This window comes from Tachypleus tridentatus, chromosome 10 (genome assembly GCF_004210375.1).
Source record: "Tachypleus tridentatus isolate NWPU-2018 chromosome 10, ASM421037v1, whole genome shotgun sequence".
Taxonomy (NCBI): Eukaryota; Metazoa; Arthropoda; class Merostomata; order Xiphosura; family Limulidae; genus Tachypleus; species Tachypleus tridentatus.
The window spans coordinates 187,809,244-187,822,853 of NC_134834.1; the positions used below are offsets into that span (position 1 = coordinate 187,809,244).

At 34.3% G+C, this 13,610-nt stretch overlaps 1 protein-coding gene across 2 annotated transcripts in view; it reads right to left on the minus strand.

Annotated features, from left to right (window-relative positions):
* LOC143231163 (acetyl-coenzyme A transporter 1) overlaps positions 1 to 13,610 on the minus strand; it is a 103,719-nt gene that overhangs the window by 5,700 nt on the left and 84,409 nt on the right. The window contains exons 1-6 of one of the 2 annotated variants that reach the window (XM_076465826.1): positions 9,711 to 9,801; positions 5,862 to 6,478; positions 4,244 to 4,398; positions 3,084 to 3,271; positions 2,071 to 2,255; positions 1,065 to 1,185 (exon numbers count right to left, since the gene is read on the minus strand). In XM_076465826.1, coding sequence (XP_076321941.1) covers positions 1,065 to 1,185; positions 2,071 to 2,255; positions 3,084 to 3,271; positions 4,244 to 4,398; positions 5,862 to 6,478; positions 9,711 to 9,719 — 1,275 coding nt within the window. In that variant the 5' untranslated portion in view covers positions 9,720 to 9,801. Of the gene's footprint in view, positions 1 to 1,064; positions 1,186 to 2,070; positions 2,256 to 3,083; positions 3,272 to 4,243; positions 4,399 to 5,861; positions 6,479 to 9,710; positions 9,802 to 13,610 lie in introns of those variants that run through there. The other variant, XM_076465825.1, reaches the window with a different exon arrangement.

Consider the following 13,610-nt stretch of genomic DNA (forward strand, 5'->3'; position numbering starts at 1 on the left):
ATATTAGTGTACCAGAACAATACAATGACACAAGAAGTTATTCTTCAATATAATTTTTAGGCGGAGTATTCATGATGAAACTTTGTAGAATGGATGTCAACTTCCTGTTGTGGAGACACAGATGTAGAGGACGATGTTTTGAAATGCAGAAGCCTTTAGAGACGTCATCCTCTACAGGTCGTGGAGACACAGATGTAGAGGACGATGTTTTGAAATGCGGAAGCCTTTAGAGACGTCATCCTCTACAGGTTGTGGAGACACAGATGTAGAGGACGTTTTGAAATACGGAAGTCTTTAAAGACGTCATCCTCTACAGGTTATGGAGACACAGATGTAGAGGACGTTTTGAAATACGGAAGTCTTTAAAGACGTCATCCTCTACAGGTTATGGAGACACAGATGTAGAGGACGATGTTTTGAAATGTGGAAGCCTTTAGAGACGTCATCCTCTACAGGTTGTGGAGACACAGATGTAGAGGACGTTTTGAAATGCGGAAGCCTTTAGAGACGTCACCCTCTACAGGTTGTGGAGACACAGATGTAGAGGATGTTTTGAAATGCGGAAGCCTTTAGAGACGTCATCCTCTACACTTGTGTCTCCACAACAGGCAGTTGACATCCATTCTACAAAGTTTCATTGACACAAGAAGTTGTAACCATAAATGACATTTCAGTCAAAGCAACCCATTTTTCTTTGCACTTATGTATACAAGACTTAAATTTGAAACATAAAGGTTGTTCCCTTTAAAGAAAGCTATCTCACTATTTGCAACTTTTAAATTAATCTTGTGTTCTAGAATTATTCTTCATGTTACAGAGTTTTGCATTAGTTGTATGATTGTAGCAAATATGCTCAAGTAATCTTGTGGTTGTACTTTCACACACTGTTCTAATCAAAATGAACATAAAAGTATGTGCAAAAACATTATTTAGAACTTTAGTACCATTGCCTTTACTATTAGTCTTTTGGTTAAATATATTTTCAAGTTTCTCTTGTAAATAATATAGACTATATATTGCTCTCCCTCAAAATGATAAGGTTTATATTGAAAATAAGCACTTACCTGATGTAAGCCATAACCAATTAGAATTACAACATAGTAATACAGGGGAAAGGAACCGTCGGATTGCTTCACTATGTGTGTCCACCATACTAAGATGGCAAATATTACACCAAACAGTAACCTGTACATAAAAGAAAAGACTAAATTAAAATTAACGATAATTATTTTAATATTTTGTATTTTGTCGATAAAGGAAAAAAGTTACATAACTTCAACATATCAAACAATATACAAAAGGAATTTCAGTCCCATTATAAGTTGTATTAGTTACATTCTTTAGCATTTTAATTCGATCGGTTTGTTGTAATTGGTGAATGAATATGGTAAAATTACGTATGACTTTAAAACTAAAAATATTGTCCACTATTGAAGTAGCAGCAAAAACAGGTTTTACTTGTTCTGTAGTTTGTTCATATTGTATAATTGTTTGTGACCCCACCTACTGTTTAGTTACCTGTGGCAATTATTTAATGACTAGGTAAAGTTCTTGAGTTATGTATTATGTAAACTAAAACTTTTCATATTCACTACTTGGGTTGTATCGACAAACAAATACAGACGTAATTCTGGAATGTAATATAAACGAGTGTGATACCTCATGAAGTGTTAAATGTTTTGTGTTTCTTATAACCAATTTTCAAGAATAAATCCAATGAGGAAATTATTAAAGTAAACATTAAAGAAAAACTATTTTGATTTCTATGAGGTTTTGAGTCCATTTGTCACCATACAACAACCTATATTAATTCAGGTATGTGAATAATGTTATGGATATTTCATGAAATTCATTACTTGATACAATACAGTAGACCAACTATTTAACAATTATATGTATGCACGTTAAAATATTTGTTTCTTTTTTACCAGAGTGAAAATGAAAACAAACCTTCAAGAAAGACTTGGATTTAGGATAATAAGAAAACAATACTAAATCACAAAGAGATTCCAAGTTATTTAGCTTCTGAGATATAGAACTTTTTCTTGCACAGTAATATTACCTTCATACCTGAATGGAAAAGCTTTGAGGAAAACATCTAATGGTCGTGGTCCTACAGTATACCGGCTAATGGTCAGTGGTAGTAGTACCTGCAGAGGTACCATAGGTATGGCCATGAGAGCAAGATGTTCCTTGTGTACTCCTGCCTCAATTAACTTCAAACCTGTAACTGCATCTGTAGCCGAGAATCCAATCTGAGTTGAAATGAAGGTAATATATTTACTGTGTTGTAGTAAAATAGAAATTCTTTAATCAATTACAAATTCTTTTAACTTTCAATAAGTACAAGCTACCAGCATTATGCAACACAAGTAAAAAATGTTTGAACGATATTTGACTGGCACGATTCTCAAAATAACTTACATAATATGTTATACAAGGCACGTACATAGTCCAGACAATTATAATTTTTTTTATAAGGAAAAAAACCACCTAAATATCTATTTGTACAAAAATATTATAGACTACAAAAAATTCTGCATTACAAAAACAATGTTTAATGGTAGTGCCAAATGAGTTTAGTGTTAACACCATTATTTTTGAAAGCACTACCAAGATGAACCTCATACAGAATGCTCCTCAAATTCCTTAAAAGTTGAAGGATACTATACGTTCCTTGAAAATACGTTGGGATTGTTACTTGTAATATCTAGTTATGCATATGTAGGATGAAAGGAAAGTATCATTCTGGTAAACTGATCAAATAAAACTAGAATTAGGCAGAGTTTATGTTTCAAAAACAACAAGATTTATGACATGTCATACAACATAGCAATGTTAAAACAGATGTTGCATCCAAACACAATACATATATGGAAATGTACAAGTCTCATAAAGTTTACCATTCAATGATCAACAATAACAACAGGGTATTGCTAAGACTAAATAAAGAAACATCGCCGATCCATCTTCTTAAACCAATCTTAGTGTCTAATTAGTTTGATTTATTGAAAGAAAGAAAAATATTATGAGATGAAGGAATAAAATATAGCTAAAAAGAAATAAACATCTGTAAAACTCACTTTACAAGTAAGAAGAATTATCACAAAAGCACGGACACTAGGCAGACACAGAATCCTGTAAAGCATTTGGTACGTCCCTACAAGACCATAATCACTGTCTTTCAAATGTTCAGTTGCACTTTCTTTTTTAAACAGCATGATTATGGTTGTTGTTACGAGAAACACCACTCCCCAAAAGTACAGAAAACCTGTTAGCAGAAAAAAAAGTTCTAATTGAGAAGTATAATTAATTAACTTACTCCTAACAATGAGCACAAGTCTAGATTCTACACAAAATTTACTGTCTTACGTTTTTTTTTAATTTAGCACGAAGCTACATGAGGGATATCTCTGCTAACCGTCCCTAATTAAGCAATGTAAGACTAGATGGAAGGCAGTTAGTCACCACCACTCACTGCAAACTCTTGAGCTACTCTTTTACCAACAAATAGTGGGATTGACAGTCACATATAATGACCCTACAGCTGAAAGGGCAGCAAGCGTGTTTGGTGTGATGGGGGTTTGAACCTGCAACCCACAGATTACAAGTCAAGTGTCCTAACCATCTAGCCATGCCAGACCCTGATGCATGGTAACAACTTAAAAAGATAACTTTGAGAAAGACCTACCCTGTGTATATAATATTTGTAATAACAAACCATGGATATTTTCTTGAAACTGAATATTACAAACATACCTAGAGTCAAGAATCAACATTTGCTTTAAAAAGCTGTTTTATAGTGCTTAACAGAATAAGTTAAAGTGCTTTTATAAGTAGCTGCAGCATATCCATAGACTAGATGAGATTAGGACTGAATTTCTTCAATTTTCAAAATTAACAAGTCCTGAAATTCTACTTGTACTGTTTTCATTATGGCATGTTTTTACTAAAATAAATCACATATCCAGGTTGCAAACAGCTACATTAAAATAAATTTCTTTTGATAAAAAGTGGCAAAAATACATATTCTACTCTTTATCTTTCATTCAATACTTTCACCAGTTCTTTTTTACAGTTTAATAATTAGAACATGTCTTATAAATCAACCATTAAAAAATACAAAGTTCTAAACACAGGTTCTTTATACACTCAAATGCACATTACACTCACAAAATACTTAACTTCAAAATTACAATGCTTTCAGTTCATAGATAAAGATTCCTTTACATATTAAGCTCACCAGAAAGTGTGAGTAAACCATTAGGCCGTGGCTCTGTGCGTAAGTATTTGTTACAGAAATCTGAAGACTCCAAGGCTAAAAACACAACGTTGCTCAAAAAGTACCCAGTTGTCTGGCCCACAGAATTGCAAGTAGATGCATGTCCAACATTACGTCTTAAAAAGAAATGTGTTGAATTCATGTGTTAAGTTTCATGATGTGACAAGTTATACATTTTTTATGATACTTTATAAAGTTATAGCATAAACTTCAGTTTTATTTGAAACAATTTATGCATATTAATTATTATAGTTAATTAGCTAATTACGTGAAACAAGTCACACGTTAAGATGCCGAGAGAATGAGCAACAATACAGAAAATTAAAATATTTCATAAAACTGCTAAAATGGTGTCACCTGAGCAAGAGATATTAAACTTTGAGTACATTGAAAGTTTGGAAATACTGAAATCTAGGATAATTTACTGTGTATTGTTAATAATTCAGAAACTTTCAATGAATAAAGTTAGATCCTTGGCATAAAACATGAACTGGCTTACACTTGAAATATAAAACATAAAGTTTCAACCTTGTAATGAAAACAGATTAACAACAAAATGTAATATCTTACCTTTTCTGCAATATCAGCCATTAACCATGAAGGCACTTGGAAGTTAAGATGCTTTAGTACATTTTAGGCTTTTTTTTTGATGAATACATTACCTAAGATGAATTTAATTTATGAATACCAAGAGCCATCTTGGTCTACAACTATCATTTTCCATGTGTTTTCCAACAAACAGATAAACAACTTAAATTACTTTTGCTCTGGCCTTGACTTTTGAGGTAACCCTAATCTTTGTGCACACTTACTACACTCAACTAGCCTTAAGAACAGTGGAAAAGAATAATTTTGATTTCTCAGAGTTTTGAGTTGTTGAAACATTTGAGGCACCTAACAGCAAACATGTGATCTTCACTATAAAATGAATTAAATATGTAAGACACCTAAATTATTTGAGATTTGTTAAAAAACAATAAAATGTCATAACAGATTTTCACATGAAATATAAAATATTCACTAATTTGATGGGTAAATTAATGTAATAGTTCAATTTAAGTAGGTTGTGAGGTTTTGACAGTTGAGTACTGAGTTGATAGGTGAAATGGTCTTCTGCCATCTGGGTTTTTTTTGTCATGTTCCTATGAACATTACCAGCCATAAATCATTTTGGTTGGAATCTGTTGAAAATGATTAGTAAAACTGCTACAACAAATAAAGGTTTAGAATACATAATCTTCTATTCTTCAATATTGAAGATTTTACAGATATCATGGAAAATAGAGAAATATTTATTAAAATAAACATTTAATATTGTCAGTCAAAAACCAAAGATATTAATTAACCCTTATATAATAAGAACGTTGTACAAAGCAGCATCAACTGATGACAACTGCCATTTAAGGGTTAATAAAAACATGTATTACCAAAAATTAACCAAAAAAAATACACAAACCATGGACAATATCTCTGATACTAATCACTATAAAAAAGTAAAATACTAGTTGTAAGTATTAGAATATAATATGCATATATGTGGACATACACTGTAACTGTAATCTGTTGTATAATTCATTACCTGGATAGCATTGTTAATGCCCAGCCGTCAAGTGCAATATCTTGAGTTGCAGCTAAAAAATTCAGCATGAAAAAAACTGTTGTCAAGATAAAAACATTTGGTTGGATGTTCTGGGACTCATCACCAAGGAGTGACATGACATAAAAAGACAGAAATAACATAAACACGCCAATGATGTATTGAGTTGGGACTAACCATGACTTACGCCGACCAAATTTGGATGAATATAAAGAATCTACAACTGGTGCCCATAAAAGCTTAACACTAAAAGGCCAATGTACAAAACTAAAGAGTGCTTGTTGCTTATAGCTAATTCCATGATTCTGTAAAATCATTGGTATGCTGCTCCCAAGGCCCAGAGGAATTCCTTGTAGAACATAAAGGAAAAACAATACTGCAATATTAGCTTTGTCCCCTTGTAGTCCGACAGAATAATTCTGGGTCTTTTCATTTAGATTATTTTCAGTATTTTTAGAGTCTCTGTCCAAGTGCAAGTGCATTGGCATGTGAGGTAGAGAAAATTCTGTGTCAAAATTTGTTTCTTCTGATGGTGTGTAAGGTGTTGGTTTAGGCTTACGCTTTCGAGCATCCATTGATGTTGGATTATCCACAAAAACCTAGGGAAAAAAAACAAGAAATTATCCACCTACATTTTTTCATATTTTTAAAACAAAATTGTACTTAATGCCACATTTCTCTATTTTTTCCATTTAATTTAAAGAGTTAAATATGAAAAGAAATAAGATTATGTGATTAACTCAAAGAATTAATGTCCACCTGAAGTACAACTTATATTAGAATTTAAACATTTCAAATTTAACAAGTTTTCAATTATTACTAGCAGGATTTCTTATCTTTTTATCACTGAGAAAGGGGTGGATGTACAAAACACTATACAATGTTCAATATAATACCGATATTTTGGATAACTGATTCTAAAAAAAAAAGTATTTTTTAACATGTTTAGATTGACTTTAAAAATTTGATTTATTGCACTATTTTATTTCAGGCTTTCAGATTTATAGTAATTTTATGTTGATATAAGACATGAAGAACACACAAGAAAGCCTATGCTGGTGAAGATATCACCCTCCAAACCTGGAACTTCTACCAAGGTGGTTGTAACTTTTCAAGAACATTACTAATTGCCAAAAGACAGTAGATGGAGAAGTAAATGTAGATTGCAATACATATTTGAATGTAATAAGTTACTGTTTGAGGTACTGAGTTAAAAAAAAGTACACACAAGGAAATATATATATATATATGGGTTTAGTACAAACTAAGAGGGAGGGATTTATTAACTACTAGTTACTCATCTTAAATTGTACCAACATTAACCTCAAGAGTAAGATGTTGACCAATCATTCTATACATGAGGTAAAGAGACATGTTACACAATTTCCTGGTCTACTATGAATACTTCTTCAGTGTTCAATGGATGTGCTTTCAATCATTGACTTCCTCTGAAATGTAGCTTCCTGTCAGTTCTATGAAACGGTCAAGTTGTACTTTTGTATACTTTGGCCACACCATGATGACCTATCATCGGTGTTATTACTAGAACAAGCTTTTCTTGATGATGAGAAACCCATTTGAAATAAAGATGCATCTCAGAATGATGGGTATGGTATTATCACTTTCACTGATAACCAGAGAACAACATTTCGGCCTACCTAGGTCATCTTCAGGTTAAAAGAGAGAGTTTGCAACAGTCAGCTGCAAACTCTTTGTTAACCTGTAGATGACCTTGGAAGGTCGAAATGTTGCTCTATGGTTATCAGTGAAAGTGATAATACCCATACCAATTGTTCTGAGATACATCAGAACACGCTTTATTTAGCAGTATGATGCCATCAGTGGAAAGTTTCACATTCATTCAACATTATTGATCCTAGTTTCATTATGTGCCATATTTACCACAAAAATTTCAGCATCTCACTCTGTACTATTTGTTATAAATTTGGCTTACTGTGCAGTGCTAATTCTGACAGTTAGTGGTATATGTTTATTGCTGCTTCTTTTGTTTAGGAAACATTTAAGTAGTTACTCAAAAACTAACAGATTTGCATTTGTGTATGTGGTCAGTCTGCCTCTAATCGCACACCAAGTTCAAAACATTACTTTGGTTTTCTATTTATAATTTCTAAATATTTCTCATATCATGCTTTGAGTCCCTAGTATATTTAAATGTCAAGTTATTTGTATCTTCAAAATGTCAGTTACATTACCCAAATCAATCTTCCTACATGATGTTACAAATATGGAGCTAGTAACCTGCCCAAGTTGTATTTGCATGTTAATACAATAGCAGTTCTATATTCCTCGTATTTTCTTGTACATGATGTGTATCCATTCCTTAAGACCCTAATACACTCAACCACAGTATACTCATACACAGACAAGACACAGATTTATAACCATACAAGCAATGTTAACAATGCTGAGGCCTGGCAAGGACAGAATTCATTTTCATAATAACAGTTGTTTTATTCTCAAGATACATACATCTTTATCCTTTGTTGGGGGTGGGGTGGATTAAAGAGAGCCTTTTTTCATGGACTGGCTTATTAAAAAAAAGTCAATATTTGTAATTACATTTATTTAAAACAATTTACAATTAACATTTCTAGAACTACTAAGTTTAAAAACTCTTATTTAGCTGTTTTCTTCTGCATGGAAAAACTGCCATAGTTTAAACAATCTGTTATTTTAGGAACTTGTCTTGTCCCTCCTATATCCTCTGAGGATAATTTCTGGGACATTTCTCAGAATCATAGACCTCATCAATTTTTGATGACATTGTTCAAAACTGCTTTGCATTTACCTGTTTGTGGACCCCAATTTTATGGTTAAAAGGTTTCTAATAACATAGCACTAACATAATAAAATAAGTACTATCAATTTAACACTTATTCCAACTAATTAGTTGTAGTTTATGTACGAGTAATTTCACTTAATTAGCAGTAAAGTTTTTTTTTTACATTAAACATTATACAAAGAAATTTGTAATTTATGAGTTAACAGAAAATTTCTTACACAAAGAAGCAGACCTGTCATGGATACCAAACTTAAGGAAAACAAACAGAGACAGAGGAGAATGAATGAGAAAGTAAAAAAATTTTTTAACAAAAAAGTCTCAAGAAATATCTGAAAATACATAATACACTTAAACACAATGAAAAACCCTAAATCCTTTCAAACACACATGAAAAGATAAAGCAGAAGAACCACAACCTGTAACACTAACAGAAGAGATGATCTAGCAAGGATAAATTAAATGTGTAAACTTAAAGAACCAAAGACCCTAGAAATAGAAGTGACAAGCACATGAACCACCATCTATTATTATTTGTATTAAACTATTGTAAATGCTACACTATTTAATAATGATGGAATCAAGATAAACAGATAAAGACTTACAGTGAAACCAACGCTTGCAAAGGGACATTTCACAAAAATGTTTCACAAAGTGGAACTTAACAGAATGCCCTGAGAAAACTTCAACTCAAGGAATGAAGCACAGGCCGATAAATTAAATATCATACAATAAATGATTCCATTAAAGTATTTTAAGGAATTTTTATAAAAATATAATTTGTATCGTATTTTAATCACACATATAACCTACGTAAAACTAAAAACACTGTCAAGTTGGCGAAGCATTAGAACCGTTACTAAATTACCTCTAAACTGAAGCCTAAACTGTGTGATAAAAATTACGTAAACTCTAGTTTTATTGTTGACATTATTCTTAATTTGTTATTCAAAATAAAGCAAAAGATGTGTTTTTATCACAAACTCTAAAGCACGTTGGTTAAAAACGTTTTTATCATTCAAACAACTCACAGTTTCCATAATAACTAGATCCGGTACAAATTTGCTATGCAGACGTGTACTTAAACGTAAATCACACGCGCCCTCTAGCCAAACCAACTTCACTTATATGGAAACTTTTATAATATCAAAATCCACTATCATTATTAAATTTATCCTTATACAACAGCATTCTCAAATAACGAGTCTCAAAATGCCTATAATCGATAATTAAGTGAGCTTCCATTAGTGTAAGTTAAACGAATATGGAATAATGTATACAGAAAAACTTAATAAAATTATGGACACTTTCTCTGGCGCGTTTAAAGCATTTTAGATGATGGGGTAATGGAGGAGTATTTGCTTACCCGCTGTTGTCAAGAATGTTCTAATACACTGCTGTCTGGAAAGGTGGTGAGGAACGTGGAGAGAAGGAGAGCTATTATTGTTTGGAAGGGGAGTCACCTTCCATAAAACGTCAGGTAACTCTCCTTCTGGGGTGATTTCTCTTTTCTGTTGGGCCTGGCATGGCCAAGCGCATGAGGCGTGCGACTCGTAATCCGAGGGTCGCGGGTTCGCGCCCGCGTCGCGCTAAACATGCTCGCCCTCCCAGCCGTGGGGGCGTTATTATGTAACAGTTAATCCCATTATTCGTTGATAAAAGAGTAGCCCAAGAGTTGGCAGCGGGTGGTAATGACTAGTCGCCTTTCCTGTACTCTTGGCCCGGCATGGCCAAGCGTGTTAAGGCGTGCGACTCGTAATCGATGGTCGCCGGTTCTCATCCGCGTCGCGGCAAACACGCTCGCCCTTATAGCCGTGGGGGCGTTATAATGTGACGGTCACTCCCACTATTCGTTGTTAAAAAGAGTAGCCCAAGAGTTGGCGGTGGGTGGTGATGACTAGCTGCCTTCCCTCTAGTCTTACACTGCAAAATTAGGGACGGCTAGCACAGATAGCCCTCGAGTAGCTTTGTGCGAAATTCCTAAAACAAACAAATTCTTTTCTGTCTCTTTGCACCGCTACAACCTGCTTGAGACTCACTGGACCTATTTCTCTCTAAAAACTTGTCTAATGAGGTTTGTTTCTGCCTGCATTTTAAAATGTTTCTAAAGTAAGACATGACATTGTCATTGAAAAGGTTTATGTTGCGATTTGCTGCAGCTTTGTCAGGGTAAAAATTTTCCATAAAACTTTGTAACCCTCCCCATTTTCCACACATTTCCTTGATTAGTGAACTAGGAACATCCTCCCTTCCCTCCTCCTCATCTGAAGACATTTTCTCAGTTGCCTTCTGTTGCTGCTCCTTCTGAAGGTCTTGGAGTTCTTCCGTAATGAGCTCAGTGTTGTGGTCTTCCACCAACTCCTCCACATCATCAACACTCACATTCAAGCCCATACACTTGTCTAGTGAGACAATATCCTCGACAACAGGCTCAGCCTCAAAGCCTTCAAAGTCTCTATCTGCTATTGAGTCTGGCCACAATTTCTTTCAGGCTGAGCTCATGGTCCTCAAAGACATTTCCTTCCAGGCTTTGTCTATGATCCTCAAGCAATGGAGGGTATTAGTGACTTTTCCAGAACTCCCTGAGGGTTAACTCTGTGTCAGAGGTCACTTCAAAGAACCTTTGAAACAGTGCTTTGATGTAGAGTTTCTTAAAGTTTGATATGACCTACTGGTCCATGGGCTGAATGAGAGGAGTCGTGTAAGGGGGCAAGAGCTTCACCTTAATGAAACTGTACTCCTCCACCAACCCGTCCTCCAAGCCTGATGGGTGAGCAGGTGCATTGTACATCACAAGAAGGGCCTTGAGTGGCACCTGTTTTTTCGTGAAGTAATTCTTCACACTTGGGGCAAACACTTCATGGACCCACTCCATAAAAAATTGCCTGGTTGCCCATATTAGCCCTCCACATGACATTTAGTTTACTTTTCAGGACATTATTTTTATTAAAAACTCTCGGGTTCTCAGAATGGTACACAAGCAAAGGCCCCACTTGCATTACTACATAACAATAGGGTTAGCCTGTCCTTCATTGGCTTGTGTCCTAGCAGTGACTTCTCATCCTTTCTGATGTAGGTCCTCTTTGACATTTTCTTCCAAAAGAGACCTGTCTCATCACAGTTGAACACTTGTTGGGGAATAAAACCCTCAGCTTCTACATAGTCCTTAAATTTTGATAGGAATATATATATATATATATATTATGATTATCGATTTAAGAGATACAGAGCGGAGCGTAACAGACAGAAGTTTAGCTATTATATAGATAGAGTGTGACTTACATGAAGGTTCGTTGTTTGAAGTTAAGCACTGAGCTAGACAATGGACTGTACGTTTGCGAACTTAAATGAAATGGAATTACTTTTTTAGTTTTTGTCTTGTTGGTTAGCAGCTAAGGAAGGAGACAATAACCTAACGCGCTAAATCTATGCTTTGATACACTGGTAAACTTGGATATCTTATATCTATAGATAGACGTGTAGCTTTGCATAAAATTCATAACAAACCATGTTTGATATACGTAAGGGCAAAGTACATTATATATATATACATATCATAATATTAATATTTGGAACGAAATACTGAAGGATTTTTTTTTTTAATTACATGCCGAAATTAAATTATTATTGTGGGCAACCTTCATAACAGATAACGTTACTCAAGATAAATGAGAAAAAATCCAACAGCTTGCTTGTTAAATCTTGAGCAAAGCTTCTTAAGGGCAATCTACCCAGCCGTCACTAATTTATGCGCGGTAAACTACATTGAAGCTAACTAACTAATCAACACAACGTACTACAAGCTCCTGTGGTACTGTAATCCAGTGGTTCTCAAACATTGTTTTTCTGGATTACCCTATGAAAATACTTCAGACTGTGAATAGCTATAACATTAAAGCATTTTAATGGCTAAAAGAGCGAGCATATTTTTCGAACTGAGAGAAAACAGCTTTTACCATACATCCACTTTATCCTTGTAGTTTTTCACTGCGAAAGTAGACCTGCTCACTCTAATGCATTCTTATTAGTTATTTTACAACTACACTACCTCTCAGTTCATCTTACTTATCTTATAGCTACACCGTCTCTCTGTTCATCGTACTTATCTTGCAGCTACACCAGCTCCCTGTTCATCTTACTTATCACACAGCTACACTAACTTTTTGTTCCTCTTACTTATCTTACAGCTACAGTCTTTCTGTTCATCTTACGTATCTTACAGCTACACCAGCTCTCTGTTCATCTTACTTATCTCACAGCTACACTGTCTCTGTGTCCATCTTACTTATCTCACAGCTACACTGTCTCTCTGTTCATCTTACTTATCTCACAGCTACACTAGCTTCATCTTACTTATATTACAACCACACTAGCTCTATGTTAATCTTACTTAACTTACAGCTACACTGTCTCTCTGTTCATCTTACCTATCTCACAGCTACACTAGCTTCATCTTACTTATATTACAACCACACTAGCTCTATGTTAATCTTACTTATCTTACAGCTACACTGTCTCTCTGTTCATCTTACAGCTACACCAGCTCTCTGTTCATCTACTTATCTTACAGCTACACTGTCTCTCTGTTCATCTTACTTATCTCACAGCTACACTAGCTTCATCTTACTTATATTACAACCACACTAGCTCAATGTTCATCTTACTTATCTTACAGCTACACTGTCTCTCTACTAATCTTACGTATCTTACAGCTACACTGTCTCTCTGTTCATCTTACTTATCTTACAGCTACACTAGCTCTCTGTTCATCTTACTTATCTTACAACTACACTGTCTCTCTACTAATCTTACGTATCTTACAGCTACACTGCCTCTCTACTAATGTTACGTATCTTACAGCTACACTGTCTCTCTACTAATGTTACGTATCTTACAGCTACACTGTCTCTCTGTCCATCTTACTTATCTTA